At 38.7% G+C, this 17,841-nt stretch overlaps 1 protein-coding gene across 1 annotated transcript in view; it reads right to left on the bottom strand.

Annotated features, from left to right (window-relative positions):
* Nucleotides 1-17,841, bottom strand: part of LOC149165353 (uncharacterized) — a 210,325-nt gene that overhangs the window by 181,097 nt on the left and 11,387 nt on the right. Inside the window, exon 3 of the mRNA XM_089431122.1 lies at nucleotides 10,824-10,882. Coding sequence (XP_089287248.1) covers nucleotides 10,824-10,882 — 59 coding nt within the window. The remainder of the gene's footprint in view (nucleotides 1-10,823; nucleotides 10,883-17,841) is intronic.

Genomic DNA, 17,841 nt, shown 5'->3' with positions numbered 1-17,841 from the left:
CTTGTCTGTGTGACTTGTTTGAGTCTTTTCTATGTGATGTCTGTGTTTTATCACCTATTTTTTTTAGATGAAAATTGGTTGAGTATAGTCCTTGTTTATGTGACATGTGATGGTTCTTTCCTTTACAAATTTGTGTCAAGTGGATGATTCTTCTTTAAATTGCGACTTCATTGTTACAGATGTTACTGAGCAGAGTTGAACTGAGATGAATGAAAGAGATCAGAGGAAGCAGAGATCTTTGATGCAGAAAGAAATTCCTCCCTAGCTGAGAGGGAGTGTTAAAATTTGACAGCTTAGGGATGAATTTCTCCTAGAAAAAATCATATCTTTCAGTTTCGTTTGAACCACCTATAATAAAATTTCATTTCTAACAATTCTAATATGACTTTCCAAAAATAGTAAGTCACATCTCAATTTGGAAGTGACTTTCCAAAAATATAAAGTCATGTCTAAATGATCAAGGATGATCTTGACATATGGAATCCACTTTAAAATCAAATCAATCATGATTATACAAGTCAAGAATTAATATTTTTATCCTTACTAGTATTATTATTATTATGATACTATTATTTATAAAATAGTCTAAAGTCATTCACCTTTAATGGATTAATAAAAACGAATTCTCTCATGAAATAAGTAAATTAAATTGAGAATCTCTTACTTGGCAAATTGAACCTCTCTCTTGGAATAAAATAGTAACTCCACACTTAAGAGAATGTAACTCTCCCTCACTAATTCAATGTATGACAAAAGTGTAACTCCTCCTCATTAAATGCACTTGTAACTCTCTCATTCAATTTGATTTGTAACTCTCACCAAATACTCTCTCTCTCCCTAATTCGAATTGTAACTCCTTAAGACAAATGCATCTCTCTCTATTCTTGGGATGAGTTACACTTCTCCTCAAGAAACTCCTCCCTCATGGAATTCAATTCTCTTATTATTGGCTCAAGGAATGAATTCATTTTGTAAGTTTCATTTCTCATCAATTTAAGCAAGAGCAAGTGAGAGTTAAGAGTAACATATTCCTTGTGAAGAAGGAGAGCTATAGTTGAGTGTGTGCAATCGAAATGTGGGAACAAGTGAAGAGTAAGAGCAAGGGAAGAGTTGAAGCAAGTGTGTAGGACAAGCTCTAATCAAGAGAAGGAGGATATTTTCTAGCAAAAAGCAAGAGCACTTCATCTGCAAGTTGATCAAACATTGGGGACTTTATTTATTCTCATTCTCTCTCTCTCTCTCTATACTTTGTTGAACAATTGAAGAAATCTAATAGAAAAAGAATCATTTGGGTTTTCCCCTAATGGGTTTTTCCCTGCTCATTGGACCTAACTCTCAATGTCTCATATTTGTGTTTGGTTGTCTTCATATGATCCTTAAGTTTATGTTCTATCTACAATTGTTGTTCTGAAAAGTTGTGAAGAAGGAATCTACATTCTAAGTAATTGTAACAGCAAAATACATTCAATTTTCTGCAAAGTACATTCAACTTTCTGCAAAGTACATTCAATTTTCTGCAAAGTACATTAAACTTTCTGCAAAGTATATTCAATTTTCTGCAAAGTACATTAAGTTTTCTACAAAGTGCATTCAACTTTCTACAAAGTACATTCAACTTTCTGCAAAGTACATTCAGTTCCATTCAATTTTCTACAAAGTACATTCAATTTTCTACATAGAACTTTCAAGTTTCTGCAAAGAATTTTTAAATTTTTGCATAGAACTTTCAGATTTTAACATTATTCACTAAGTAGTTGCAGAGTTTCATGGAAAATTAACACTTGTATAATATTAGTGTTGGTAATAGTGAACTTGAGGAAAGTTTTGTTATTTTCCATCCTATTTCAGGACTACAAATGCAATTTACATTTTACTTGCCAAAAAACAGAGGAAGGGAATTGACAACTTGGATAAGGTGCACAGAGAAATTTGTTAATAATTTAGTGGACTTATTGAGAGGGATGTTGAATGATGATTCGCTTGAAGATTTCAACTCTGATATACATTTTGCAGGAAGGAAATAGAGTTACCAGCATGCCTATGTTTAAGATGACTAATCTAGATGAGCATCCCTAGGATGAGCAAGGTACCATCTTTGTTATGTACAAGTAGTCTAAGGCGCTGTATAGAGAATGCCCAGCGCATAAATACATGAAAAGAAGGTGCATATATTAGGAGTTTGGCCCTGTGGAATACACCCAGTAATATGAACAGCATAACAAATGTGTCATCTATATACATCCGCGCCATTTTTTAAATGGTAGTTAATGGGTCGACCTGTCGAAGAAGATTAAATATTGATATCAATTCAACAATTTTAATGAGCCAATCCATACCTTAAATATTGTTATGAAATGTGGGCTTTTGTTTGGAGAGATTGTCCTTTGAGGGTCATTGGAGGTAAAGCGTTGGGCCCAATTTGAAAACCTTACATTCACCTTCATATTGTTAGTTTTTGTAGCACTAGACAGGTGTTATAGTCTCGACTTTGGTCAGAGAGGCTAAGGAACACAAAATCTCCAGAATCCAGAAAAAGTTTTAAGAGAAAACACCTAGAGATGGCTCGATTAAGTTAATCGATCAATAATTAAATATTTCCTAAGTCTAACTTAAGAAAAGTGATTAATTAACAGCGATTATTTGATAAAGGTGAGATTTCTCTAGAAACTCACATGGATCAAGTTAGAGATGATCTTAGTTGTTGATGGGAATCTAATCATGGTCGTTGGTTCACCAACAAGAGATTATAAGAGCACCTTGATGGGGAAGGAAAAGACACAACAATAAGGTCAAGTTCCTAGGCAAATTGAGTTATCCAGCAACACCAGCTGAGCAGGGAGGCAGTGGCAAAGATGCTGAGTTATTCCACTAGAGGTTGCGCAGGGATTGTGTAGGTATGTTAAAATTGGAAACCAAGGCCAAACTCCATGTGGGTCTTCTTATTTATGGTAGCTGATATTTTTCTTGGATTCCTCTCATCGAGAGGTGTAGCACTGATCTAAAGATCATCCGATTCCGACATGTATTCATGGAGATATGAATTTATTTGTGTTACTTGACAATTTGTCAAGGTCGGCCAACAACCAAATTCCCCCACTCATCCTCAACATTGCACCATAAATAGAGGTGGCCTTCAAGTCATTTGGTCACTCGTCTCTTGTGATCTCTCTCCACTTGTTTGGGTTTTGGTGGTAGGAGAGATCTAAAGGAGAATACGCTGCCCTAGAGGAGATGCCCTAGCCCTAGACGTTGTCTAAGGAGACCTATACATTACCCTAAATTACAATCATGAGACATCTAGACGCAGGCCCTATACATGTAGTCATGGTGAAGTATTATCATAGTGAAGAGAGGCTCCTACATTGTCCTAAGGGAGGCTCTTCTACGCAGCAAGGAGAAGCTTTAAGGAAGTCTTTATACGCTGCCAAAGGAAGCTCGAAAAGAGCCCTAGCCACAATCTTCTACACACAGCTAGCCACAGTCCTAATGGGAGGATACTAGTCTTACCCTAGCCGCAAATAATGAAGAGATTTGGCCGCAGTCCTAGGGGAGCTCTAACAGTCAAAGAGAGCCTCAATACACTGCTTAAAAGGTCCCTAATCCATAGTCTAATCCTTAGCCTAATCTGCAGTCTCAAGAGGCATCTATCTGCCCTAGCCGCAGTGAAAGGAGAAGGTTCCAGCCACTGAAAATGGAGGTCTCTAACAGCTGCCAAATTGTGCCTTAAACCGCAATCCAAACAAGGAGTTTAATCTGTTGTTTAGTGATGCCCTAAATCGCAGTTATGAAGACGCCTTATCCGTAGCAAAGGAGGATTGATTAGCAGTGAAACATAAGCCCTATACACAGTAATGAGGAGGCCCTAAATCCGCAGTTAAAGGTGGACCTAATCGTTGTTCAAAGAGGCCCATATATGTTGTATAAAGGAGGCCTAACCGAGACCTAAAGTGCCCTAAACACAACAGGTTGTCGACGTGAGAGTGGCATGGTTTGGGCACCTCTTTTGTGACAGTATAAGGCTAGTTTCTTCTTGCAAGAAGACCGAGTTAGAGGAGGATAGTATCAGACCTGTTGAGGTGCTATTGAAGGGACAAGCCATAATGAATATGCTGCCTGAAGACTGTGTGTTAGGCCGCAGGCCATAACACCACAGTCAAGCATTTCATATGAGTGCATGAGGACCTATATATGCCCAAATATTCAGCTTAATCTATGAGTTGTCTTGTGAGATAATTCTGCTGAGATCTAAGGCCATCTTAATGACTATTGGAGGGTTGTATGATGCTGCTGTAATATGAGATGGACAGAGCTATTATCATGAGTTAGTATTACTGCATTGAGGATTAGTCGGCTAGCAAGGTGCAGCATGGTGATGGAATCACCTTGGAGAATCAGTTGAAGAATGAGGACTGATAAGTATGCCTTCACCTGAGTTCAGAACTGCGGTCCTTGTCATCATATCTACAACCTCATTCTATCTTCTTCATGGTGAAGATCTCTGACGTCTGATCTCTTATTTTGGCAAGTCAAAGTGTTAACTTCAAATGTATTTGTACTATCTCTCTCTGCTGAACTATCGAAGAATATAAGAAGAATTGATCAAGGGTTTCCCCACATTGGCGTTTGTCCCTGGTTGGTGCCACATCTTGTGTCCTCTTGTCTTGGCTTGTCTTCTGATGTTTATGTTTATGTTCAATATGCACTTTACTATCATGCTGATGTGATTGTTAATCTAAATATTGTCATTGAGCTAAAATGAAAAATTGAAGTAAATTGCTCTCAGCATAGAACATACCTAAAATTAACAAGGCAGCGCCAGTGTGGCAATTCAGTTTTGTTGAGCAGGGGATTGATTCAATGACCGGAGGCTGGGAAAATTTTCCAGAGGGCCAAAGGATCACTTCTAGTAGCAGCAGCAACAGGCAGAATGACTTAATCAAAGGCAGATTCATGATGTGTGTGTTTGGGTCTACGCAAGCACTGTGCAAGGACTGCACAAGGGTTCTTGAGGGCCAGTTTTTCTGAAGCACGTTGTGTCGGGATTGCTCGTGGAGGGAGAACCAAATGTTGGTTCTCTTTGGGTTCTGCTTCGATACCCTGGATAAGCAGGAAGCAGAAGTCGGTTGCTTTGAGCACCGATGAGACCGGATACATAACTGTGAGTATGGCCTCTTGTGAAGCTGTCTGGTTGTGGAAGCTCTTCTATGAGCTGTTTGGACACGTGTTGGATACCATTGTGATCTTCTAGGGTGGAATTTGATTGTTGAGGAATCTCGTGTTCTATGATCGTTCCAAGCATATAGACATCAAGTATCGCTTTATCTGGGATATGTTACAATGAGGAGCAAGAAGGCTCCAACACGTTGGGATTGATGTGCAGGTCGCCGATACTCTGACAAAACCCCTGGGAAAGGTCAAAATTCGTGACTTTCCGAAAACGACTTGGAGTTATGGATAGACCCTCTCTTGAGGGTCCTATATGATATGGACATTGAGCTCGGGGAGCTCCGGGGACTTGGGGGTACTTCTTGGAGCGATGAGCAACCATAGGGTGAGTGGTTCAACCTTCTCCTAGTGGTTTTCTATGTAGGCAGGATGAGTGGTTCATCCTTCTCTTGCTGAGACACAGTCATAGGGTGAGTGGTTTAGCCTTCCCCTAGTGATTTGTTGTGTACAGGGTGAGTGGTTTAGCCTTCCCTTGGGATACCCCATGGCAACATGTAGGCAGGATGAGTGGTTCATCCTTCTCCTGCTGAGACATCCTACCCATGCAGTCTAGGACTCACGGGAAGTACCTCTCATCTGGCCAATGAGCATGGAAATGAGAATAGGGACCATAGTACTACTGATGGACGCATCATGTAGTACCATACTCCCTATGCTAGGATGATATTGATATGGGATCAATTGGAACTGACTTCAGGTTAGTAAGAGTGGTATGAGACACTCTCTTTATTTGGAACTGATTTCAGATCAGTAAGAGTGGTATGAAACACTCTCTTTATTTGGAACTGATTTCGGATCAGTAAGAGTGGTATGAGATGCTCTTTTTATTTGGAACTGATTTCGGATCAATAAGAGTGGTATGAGACACTCTCTTTATTTGGGAGTGACTTCGGGTCAGTAGAGAATGGTATGATACGTTCTCGATCACTTCTTCTTCTTCATAATCCAGCAGAGCATAGCAATGCATGACATTACATTGATGGCAGAGATAGTACGGATTGGCAGATGGATTAACAGATGGAGTTCTCCCTAGTTGAGAAAGGGTGTTAAAATTGGCAACTAGGGCCAAACTCCATGTGGGTCTTCTTATTTATGGCAGCTGATATTTTTCTTGTATTCCTCTCATCGAGAGGTGTAGGATTGATCTAAAGATCATCCGATTCCGACGTGTATTCATGGAGATATGAATTTATTTGTGTTACTTGACAATTTGTCAAGGTCGGCCAACAACCAAATTACCCCCACTCAACCTCAACGTTGCACCATAAATAGAGGTGGCCTTCAAGTCATTTGGTCACTCATCTCTTGTGATCTCTCTCCACTTGTTTGGGTTTTGGTGGTAGGAGAGATCTAAAGGAGAATACGCTGCCCTAGAGGAGATGCCCTAGCCCTAGACGTTGTCTAAGGATACCTATACGTTGCCCTAAATTACAGTCATGAGACGTCTAGACGTAGGCCCTATAGACGCAGTCATGGAGGAGTATTATCACAGTGAAGAGAGGCTCCTACGTTGTCCTAAAGGAGGCTCTTCTACGCAGCAAGGAGAAGCTTTAAGGAAGTCTCTATATGCTGCCAAAGGAAGCTCCAAAAGAGCCCTAGCCGCAGTGTTCTACACACAGCTAGCCACAGTCCTAATTGGAGGATACTAGTCTTACCCTAGCCGCAGATAATGAAGAGATTTGACCGTAGTCCTAGTGGAGCTCTAGCAGTCAAAGAGAGCTTCAATACGCTGCTTAAAAGGTCCCTAATCCGCAGTCTAATCCTCAGCCTAATCCGCAGTTTCAAGAGGCATCTATCTGCCCTAGCCACAGTGAAAGGAGAAGGTTCCAGCCACCGAAAATGGAGGTCTCTAGCAGGTATCAAATTGTGCCCTAAACTGCAATCCAAACAAGGAGTTTAATCTGTTGTTTAGTGATGCCCTAATCCACAATTATGAAGAAGCCTTATCTGCAGCAAAGGAGGGTTGATCAGCAGTGAAACATAAGCCCTATACACAGTAATGAGGAGGCCCTAAATCCGCAGTTAAGGGTGGACCTAATCGTTGTTCAAAGAGGCCCCTATACGCTGTATAGAGGAGGCCTAACCGAGACCTAAAGTGCCCTAAACACAGCAGGTTGTCAGCGTGAAAGTGGCATGGTTTGGGCATCTCTTTTGTGACAGTATAAGGTTGGTTTCTTCTTGCAAGAGGACCGAGTTAGAGGAGCATAGTATCAGACCTGTTGAGGTGTTATTGAAGGGACAAGCCATAATGAATATGCTGCCTGAAGACTGTGTGTTAGGCCGCAGGCCATAACACCACAGTCAAGCATTTCGTATGAGTGTATGAGGACCTATATATGCCCAGATCTTTAGCTTAATCTAGGAGATGTCTTGTGAGATAATTCTGCTAAGATCTAAGGCCATCTTAATGACTATTGCAGGGATGTATGATGCTGCTGTAATATGAGATGGACATAGCTATTATCATGGGTTAGTATTACTGCGTTGAGGATTAGTCAGCTAGCAAGGTGCAGCATGGTGATGGAATCACCTTGGAGAATCAGTTGAAGAATGAGGACTGATAAGTATGCCTTCACCTGAGTTCAGAACTGCAGTCCTTGTCATCAGATCTACAACCTCATTCTGTCTTCTTCATGGTGAAGATCTCTGATGTCTGATCTCTTATTTTGGCAAGTCAAAGTGTTGACTTCAAATGTATTTGTACTATCTCTCTCTGCTGAACTATCGAAGAATATAAGAAGAATTGATCAAGGGTTTCCCCACATTGGCGTTTGTCCCTGGCTGGTGCCACATCTTGTGTCCTCTTGTCTTGGCTTGTCTTCTGATGTTTATGTTTATGTTCTATCTGCACTTTACTATCATGCTGATGTGATTGCTAATTTGAATATTGTCATTGAGCTAAAATGAAAAATTGAAGTAAATTGCTCTCAGCATAGAACATACCTAAAATTAACAAGGAAGCTTCAGTGTGGCAGTTCAATTTTGTTGAGCAAGGGATCGATTCAGTGACCGGAGGCTGGGAAAATTTTCCAGAGGGCCGAAGGATCACTTCTAGTAGCACCAACACGCAGAATGACTTGATCAAAGGCAGATTCATGATGTGTGTGTTTGGGTCTACGCAAGCACTGTGCAAGGACCTGCATAAGGGTTCTTGAGGGCCAGTTTTTCTGAAGCAGGTTGTGTCGGGATTGCTCGTGGAGAGAGAAAATCCCCTCTAATAATTTTGGCCATATTATTTGCTGAGGATTGCCAGCTTTGGACATCCAGATTGTACTCAGATATTTACTGTTGCATAATAATAATAATAAACCCTCATCTGCTGCACTGGTTCCCACAATGGGTTTTTCTAGGGACATTTGTCCAAAAATAATGGTGTCAATTTTATTGTGTGTGCTCTATATTTCTCAGTTCCAACATTTTATTTTCCACAACATTTTTATGGTGAAAATTGCAGTTGTGATTTTATTCGTTGTTTGTTGTAGCAAATAAACTGCACTTAATAATAATAATTAGTTAGAAGAATAATTTCTAGTTGCTGCAATAGAGTTGAAAATTTCACACATATAAGGATTTGGAGGAGTTGTTGTCACACTTGAAGGAAGTCTCACTCTTTTGAAGGGATTTGAGAGGTTACATGTCAAGCTTTGGAATGCTCATGTACACGCATGTTGAAAACTTGGAGATATTACTTTTATTTGTAGAAGAGGGTTATGTTGAGGGGATTTTGGAGCTGAGTTGTCAATATGAAGCCTCATGTTTTAATGCTTGGAAGGTTACTGATGTACAGATTAAATGTCATCTATTTTTGAATATTTCGAGGTCCATTTGTTTTTTTTGATGTTCAAAATTTGGAAGAAAATTTGAAACGAATGGACCATGTGAAGCTGGAAAAACAAACCGAATCACTTCACATCCTTGCATCAAAATACAAACAGACAGAAAGTTATCTATAAAGATGATGTTTAGAATGTAGAACTGCTAGCTAATTGAATGGTGGAGAGACCAGATCTGAAAGTTGCCAGAAAAGAGAGAAAAATATAGAGAAGAAGTGGAGCAAAAGTGAGATAGAGTAGCAGAGAAGATCAAGGGGCAAAAACATAGTACAGAACAGAGCCAAAGAAAACGAATAGCTTGAATTCAAAGACCAGGTAAATCAACAAAATAAGTTTAAAATCTTGTCAGGGGATTGGTGTCTCCTTTCTAGTAGTAGCCTGAAAAAAAACAAGTTGGAGCCTGTAAGAAGTGGGAGTGGGTGTTTCCAGCAAGTTGTAGCTTGCAAAAGAAAAGAGAGGTTGAAACCTCATGCAGGTAGGAGCCTACAAAAATTGATGTAAAAGAGGGAGTGGGTGCTTGGCTTTACATCACAAAACGAAATTCGTGGTTTTCTCCCTTTATGAGTTTCCACTTATATCTGGTCTCTACATGTTTTGAATGTGTGCTTGCTTTAGTTTTGATGATTAGTTGCTGAATATCTACATAACTCTACTCATTGTTAAAGAAGAGATTAAAAGATTGTTAAAAATAATTAAAATTGGCCATTGTTAAAAATACAATTACTGCTTCACCCGCCCAGTAATTTCCTAGTTTCCAACAAAACCTCCTTTGTAAATCATCTTTTCGATCATTGAGATAAGGCTCTCGAAGACAAGTGTTTCAATCTACTAGCACTACATCTTTGGCATTCTCTTGTGGTTGGCATATTTTCACTTTTACGTGCATTTGCACATTTCATGTGTAGCACAACAATGCTTGGGTATCCTTCTCTCTCTAGTGCACTTTTGGTACAGCCCTAACACACTTACTACTAGCTAGTGCCAATGTTTTTTCTCTTTCTACTGCAGGTTTTTGGGTTGGCATTTTGGTTCCATTCAATCTCCTCTTTCAGTTCTCAACAGCATTTTACAATGAGGCCCCTTCAACCACATGCATGCTCTAGACATCATCAGGGTTTGCATTGATCCCCCCACAGTGATAGATAAGATCTAGGATGCCTCTTCTCCCTCCTCAATATATACTTTTATTTCCACTTCTGATGCTAATGTTGAGCTAAGGCCTTGAGCTTCATAGGGTTTTCCACTTTCGCTTTGCCTAGCTCATGCTCTTTTCCTTTTTTAGTGTCGTTGGTATCTCTTTTACTTTAACAACATGTTCAACATCCAGAAGTGTTCTAGACAGTCCCAGTGTTGTGACCACTGATTGTACTCTCTAATTCGATTGATCTGTTCCATGGTCATTTGTAGACATTAATAAAATTGTCTTATCTTATCTATCTTGGTAGGAAAATTAAACTTTTCCTAAATAATCCTCGCAAACCACTTCTTCCAATAGCGTGGCATCTACAAAAGAGAGAGCTGAAAGCAATGAAATCCCTCTTTTGCTTTTCAAGTTTTTCCCCAACTCTAAAGAATGGAATGCAGACCGCTCAAAGCCTCATAGGTATCCATACTGATCTCTTCCTTGGCACAAAATTGAGAAAGGAAATCAAACCACTTATTTGACTTGTATGATCACATGAATTACCAAATACAGTTTGCATGCAACCTAGCATAATCACAAAAACCATAGGAAAATGAATAATATGGCATTAGAGTACTTACACCAATGAGAAAATGCAACCACATAGGCCCTTTAACCAATCTCTGCACATAAGGCATCCCTGTAAAAAAAAAAAGCATTTCAGTAATAGAAGATAAAAGATAAGAAACAAACTTTTACACAAAAATATCAATATAAAGATTCCATTTCAGAATCTCTTTTAACTAGAACCAAAGTCATCTGAAGAAGACTAGTGAAACATATTATCAGAAATAACTTATTACAGTTTGCAATTTTCTCCATGTTTGATATTTTTAAGTATTCAAATGCATGGTGTGAAAAATTGTATTGCATCAATACAAGCAAAAGTCACGATAATTGTAGAATCTGCACAACATCAATGTCTTCAATCTGTATAAAAAATACAAGGATAGTAATAAGTTAATAACTAGAGATAGCACCTCAGCACATTTCCTTTTCTATTCCACACTATAATTTATGTTTCTAAATATACAATCACATAGTATTCAAAATTCAAGTAATGACACATCACTGCAAAAGAAAGTTCATGGCACAGAATTCACATATCTTGGAACAATTCAAAAGGAAATATTGCAGCAAAGTTCAGCCTCTCTTAAACCAGCAGACTGTCAAACTCACAATTCACCCGCTCTTAACCCAGTAGACTGTGAAACCCACAGTTCACCCTCTCTTAAGCCAGCAAAGAATATGTACTCCCACATTGTAGTCATACTTAATACTGACTGTACTCTTCTTCAGTCCCATTGACCTACTTTTGTGGTCATCAATTGGACATTAATAAATTTACTTACTGCTGTGTACAAAAAGTGCAATAGTCAAACCCAAATACAATTTATGAAGCCCACTTGCAATCCACAGCTATCTGCCAACTCAGGGCTTGATGTGTCACTTTCAATCTTCACACAATTTCCATTTGATTAATCAAATTTTAGAAATTTTCATCAAGGCCAAATTTCCCATTGTATTAGAGAGCATCCATACAAGTTGCTAGCATGACACCCTAGAGCATATTGTAAGAATTTTTTCCCTTTGTGCAAACAATACAAGAATTGGCATCTAGTTTTGAACTCATAAAAGTATCCAGTGGCTTTCAAATCTTTAAGTTTCAAACTATTGTGTATGTTTCTTCGAATTGCAGTATACAAGTCTAAGCCGCACTGATCATCAGTACAGTGCAGAAAGAATTAACATTTTCAGATTGAAGAGCTTAGGAGTTATTATATATGCTTTAGGTCATGCTCAGTCCAGATTTTCTTTGATCTGTTCTCAGAAACTCCACAACTTTCCTGGGGATAATTGCAGTATAAAAATCTAAAATGGACACATCATCTGTTCAGCACAAAACAAATTAACATTTTTTAGTTTGAAGAGCTTAGGAGTCAATATATACACTGTAGATCATCTATGTCCAGATTTTCCTTGCTCTGTTCTTAGAATCTGTACAACCCGCTCCTTCAGTACTAGTGTTTGAGCACTCTGGCAAATTTTATTACCCTTCTTGGGAATGATTGCAGAGTTCATTGTGTGTCCTAAGAGTGGACTCCATGTAATCAAGACAATGTCTTAGTCAATTCAAAATTGTGCAACAACTTATACTGGTTCCCTGGTAGTGCAAGCAGATTACGGTGCAATGTTCAAGGACAGATGTCTACCAATAGTTTGAAACTCATTATATTAGTCACTACAGACAATTGTGCCTTAGGTCATTTCTGAGACTTAATAACATTGAATTCTTGCAAGTGTATAGGTTAATCATTTGAAATTTCAAGTTCTTCAACCAAACTCTTTAATTTTAGTTTCAAAAGTTTATCCCACTGAACCATTGATGCTTCTTACAAAGCACTTGTCACCTTTTTAAAATAAGCCTGACAGAATGCCCTCCCTCCAATGGCGAACTGCAATACAACTCAAGAGTCAAAATGCAATTTATTAGACAAACTTCTTTCTCTATTATATTTGTTCATATTCTGTTGGAAACCAATAAAATGTCCTATAATGCCTTGCTCACTGAAGCTTTTTATGGATAATGAATACCAGATCCACGGCACTTGCCCTGGCCCAATCTGCTGGCCATTCTTTGGCAGCTATTTTTAAAGACAAACTATTTCTATATTACTTCTAGACATAGACTTCATCTTCTGCATGAATAAACCTTATCACATGTTGGAAAATGTAACTAGTTTCAGTCTTAACTCTACAGATTGGTCTTAACGAAAAAGAAGACTGATCTCACATTTCTAAAGAGGTGCAGAGATTCATCAATGAAATATATGTCGGCAAAGCATCTCATAACCATTTATTAAAAGAAATAAAGATCGGTTTTCATCATTCTTTCACATCCTGAAGATGAACCACCGTTGCTGGTTCGAAACGTCGATCTAAAGAAAACTAATGCGATGAATCCAGAAGATGATCTACACAAATTTGAAAATCGCAGAAACCTCAAAGACAAAATCTTCATAATTTGTCAATGTCCTCAAGTCATTATGTATATTTTATGTTACAAGAAAAAGAAGAAAGAAAAATATTATTTTACGCATGGGTTTCATGCTCCAATTTGATCGTCATCTAGGTTAAGCATGTTCTTCATGCTTCTAGGGTTTGTCATGTCAAAAGAATATTTTTCTTGATTCAAGGGAATCCTTGTCAATTGTATAAGACCCTTTCGGGCAAGTTGTAACATATAAAAGATATTGATTTTGAGTTTAGAAATTGCTATGAGCCTCCAAGCACAGGTCGGCCCTATAAATGACAAGTCGGCTTAAAGAAGGGAATTCAACCACAAGAAAAGCCTATAAATAGAAACAGATTCAACCTCACTTAGTCACCAATTCGATCTGAAGCTGGAAACATCAAGAAAATCAAAGCAAAGGTCGAGGAAGCAAGAGGAAGCCAAAGAGAAGAAGGAAAATTTGTTTTTGGGCTACATTATCTCACACGTGCAAAGAAGCTAGGGTTTTTGCGGCCACTGTAGGGCCGAAGTTGTTGGTCGAAGTTGCAAGTCGAAGCTGGGGGCCGAAGTTGAAGCTGGAAGCTGGTTGAAGTAGGATTGACTCTTGTTGTCTTGGTTGATCTTTGACCTAATTGAAAGGGCTTCTTGGAGGGCTGACTTGGTGCTTGGAGGAGGACTTGGTCTAGGGTTTTGGGTCTTGGTTTTCTCATTTGAAGCAGATTCTATAAGAAGAGAAGAGATTCTTTCTAGGTTTTCCCCTTGGAGGGGTTTTGCCCTGGCTTGGAGCCTAATACTTGTGTCCATTGTCTTTATTGTTTTTTCTCTTGATAATTGTTTGATGAAAAGATCTAATAAAGAAACACAAGAAGATAAATAAAGTTCACAAGCAATTATTAAGGTTAAGGAGAAATTGAATTAATAGTTTCCCTACTACATTCTCCAACATGGTATCAGAGCTAAGGTGAACAAAGAGAAGGCAACTGGAAGATTATCTTGTGGACATAAGAAGGAATTACTTATCAAGGGGAATCATTTGCAGAAGGAGACAAAGAAGAAGAAGACCTATTGACTTAAAAAGAGGGTTACTACATCAAGTTTTTGTTGAAAAAGACCTCGTCACCAAGCTCTCATTGAAGAAAGGAAGGACAAGTTATTATTGAAGATTCTCAAGTGCATCATCATGAATAAGAAGAAGCATCAAGGAATCTTGGCATCATCATTCACTCTTTGAAGCTATACAAAGGCACCATTGTTGAAGTCTTCTTTAAGGTCTTGAAAACATCAAGATAGTTAGTGACATCATCAAAAAGGAAAGGACTCTTGGTTGACAAGTATCATATTATCTTCTATGTCTAAATCTACAAATCACATGGCTACATTTTGCAAGGAAAGCAACAAGCTCGTTGAATTGGCAAACTTCCTAGCATGGAAGAAGAGGATTGGCTTAGCACTCACAGAAAATGAAGTCATGGAATATGTCCTTGGTGAAGTAGTTGAACCAAACAAGGAAAACACTGAAGAGTTCGCAAAATACAAGGGCGAAGTGAGGGCACAAAGGATCATTGTTGAATCCATTAAAGATCATCTTGTTCCCTTTGTCGCTAATTTGAAGGCATCCAAGGCTCTGTCTGATAAGTTAGTAAAGTTGTACTCTATAAGTACATCAGGTCAAAAGATTTCCTTGAAAAATCAACTCTATAGAATAAGGAAGTCAAAGGATGAAGACATGGCCACTTATCTCATGAAGATCTCACAAATAAGAGATCAATTGCAAGGGATTGGGGAAATTGTTTCCGACTCTGAAATGACCATTTGTGTATTAAATGCTTTGCCACCTGATTGGAGCAATTTTGCAACTAGTATATACTCTAAGAAGGATACTACACCATTTGATGAGTTATGGGCTCAACGTATCTTGGAAGAATCCAGGATCAAGGCAAAGGATGACACCGAATCAAATGAAAAGTCTCGAACCTTTATTGTTAGATCCAAGAAGTTGAAGAAAGGGAAGTTTGGAAAGTTCAAGGAAAAGACAGATATGTCCAAGGTTCAATGCTTTGGATGCAATGAGTATGGTCAATTTAAGAGGGATTCTCCAAACAAGCAAAACAACAAAAGAAAGGAAAGAAGTGAAGCTCACATAGCTAAAGAAAAGGGAGAAAATGAGAAAAAGTCGAAAGGAGAAGATCCCAAGGATCTTTTCTATTGAAGGAAGCCGCATCTCTGTCAAGTTCTTTATGAAATTTGTCTTTCTTTTATTAAGTAGAAAGTAGAGTAGCATGTTTTCCTGCATTCTCCAGAAGAAGTCTTGATTTTTGTAAAAGCATGACATCATAGATAAAAGCATGTGGTAGTAGAAAAATTAGAATCTAATTGATCAATTGCTTTGGGAAATATCATCTATTTTAAAAGGAATGAGAAAATTGGAACCATATTGCATATAGTTGTTCATCCAAGCATTTTCTAACATCATGTTAGAGGTGGTCATTTTGCAAAGAGGTGTGATTTGGGGTAGCATCGGATGTACTCTAGCCACGAAAATTGGTGGAGAGACTAAGGCACATGAGATCTCCAATACCCAGAAAGGGTTTGGGCAGATTCTAAACAGTTTGGGAGATATTAAAATAATTAATATTTTTAATGAAGTCCCTAAGTCTAAACTTAGGGAAAATAAAATATTAATGTGAATTAATATAAAACTGTGTTAGAATGGTCCAAAAGTCATGGATCAAGCCGAATCTTATCTTAGTCGTTGATTAGGGACTTAATCTCGGTCGTTGATTTGTCAACGAGAAAAGTATAAGAGGAGGCTTGAGGGTCACTTGGAGAACACACTGAGGGAGACCAGTTAGTTCAATTTCTAGAGCAGGGTTAGCTGAGAAATTGAACCAGTGGTCTGGTGAGCAGTCAGGAGGCAGCAAGTATGGAGCAGAGAGGCAGGATCAGCCACCCGGGATCAGCACTGAGGCAGGAGAGGCAAACGCAGAGGCAGCAGAAGACTACGCAGTCACTAGCTGGGTCGCGTGGGTGACACAAAGAGGCCCAGGGCTGACGCAGAGGGTTTGAGAACCACACAGAGGTCAGCTGGGCTGACGCTGGGATTGGGAGAAGTGCTGGAAAATTATTTCTCTCTGTGGGTAAGCCAGTTTGGCACCTTGTTGTACTGAAGAATTGTTGAATAATAAAATCCTCCCTTGCTGCACTGGTTTTCCCACATTGGGTTTTTCCGGGGACTATTGTCCAAAATATCTGTGTCAATGTGTTAATGCTTGTGCATATGTTTATTTATGTATTACAGTGTGATATCTGCAACAATATTAATTTTAATGTTTATTGAAGTAATTTCATAAATAACTTATTGTGGAATAAGTAGGAAAAATAAATCAGTTGCTGTAGAGATAGAATTTTCACAAGAGGGATCATCAAGATCCTATAAGAACCATCACTTTGAAAGGTTCTTGGAAATAGCATTATGACATGACTAGTATATATTCCATCTAGTATAGAAATTGTCAGGCCAGGAGGTAACTCCTCAAAGCGAATTGTGCTTTTGCATTGAGATTGATCATAGATATATACATGGAGGGAGACTCTTAGGTTTCATCTCCTAGTGTCTCTTCAACTTCTAATTCTCCTTATTTTCGTATTTACTATTTACAATATTTACATGGATTCACCTAATCCCAAAGATTAGGTGTCAACATTCCCCCCCTTAATCTGAAGGGATGTTGGTAAGTCCAAGCATCATTATGAATCTTTCAAACTTTTCTCTTCCAAGCGCTTTGGTGAAGATGTCTACAATCTACTCATTTGTGGAACAAATGCGTAGATGGATTGTCTTGGCCTCAACATGATGTCGAATCAGATGGTATTTTGTATTGATGTGTTTCGTTCAATCATGGAACTTTGGGTTCTTGGCCAACTTTACTGCAAAAGTGTTGTAAATCATGAGAGGAGTTGAATGCACTTGTTTCTCTTGCAAATCTTCCAGAATTTTCCTGGGCCACACAATTTCCTTTGTTGCTTCAGCTATTGCCACATATTCAGCCTCAGTTGTGGAATCCGCTGGGACTGATTGTTTGCGTAACTTCCAAGAGACAGCTCCTAATCCAAGACTCATAACATAACCTAAAGTATATACCCCAGTTTCTTTATCTCCATCAAAGTCTAAATCAGAGTATCCAATCAAGCTGAAGTCGCCCACCTGTGTATACTTAAGTCCAAAGTCTTAAGTTCCCTTAAAGTACTTTAGAACTCTTTTCGCAACAGACTAATGTCCCTCACAAGGCTTTTGCATAAACCTAGAGAGGATTCCAACAGCAAATGAAATGTTTGGTCTGGTAGTAGTCAGATAGTTGAGACTTCCTACAAGTTGTCTATACTTTGTTGCATCCTCAAATTCTTTTCCTTCAGTGGATGTGAGCTTTAAGTTATGTTCCATTGGAGTAGTCAAAGGATTGCACTCAGCCATGCCAAACCTGTTCAACAGATCTCCAATGTACTTCTTCTGAGAGAGGAATATAAACTTCAGATGTTGAGTTACTTCAATACCAAGATAGTAGTGAACATAGCCCAAATCTATCATT

Source organism: Pinus tabuliformis, chromosome 5_1 (genome assembly GCF_031772625.1).
Source record: "Pinus tabuliformis cultivar Carrire ecotype Pingquan chromosome 5_1, CPIR1, whole genome shotgun sequence".
In the NCBI taxonomy this organism is placed as follows: Eukaryota; Viridiplantae; Streptophyta; class Pinopsida; order Pinales; family Pinaceae; genus Pinus; species Pinus tabuliformis.
This window is presented reverse-complemented; position numbering and strand designations above follow the sequence as displayed.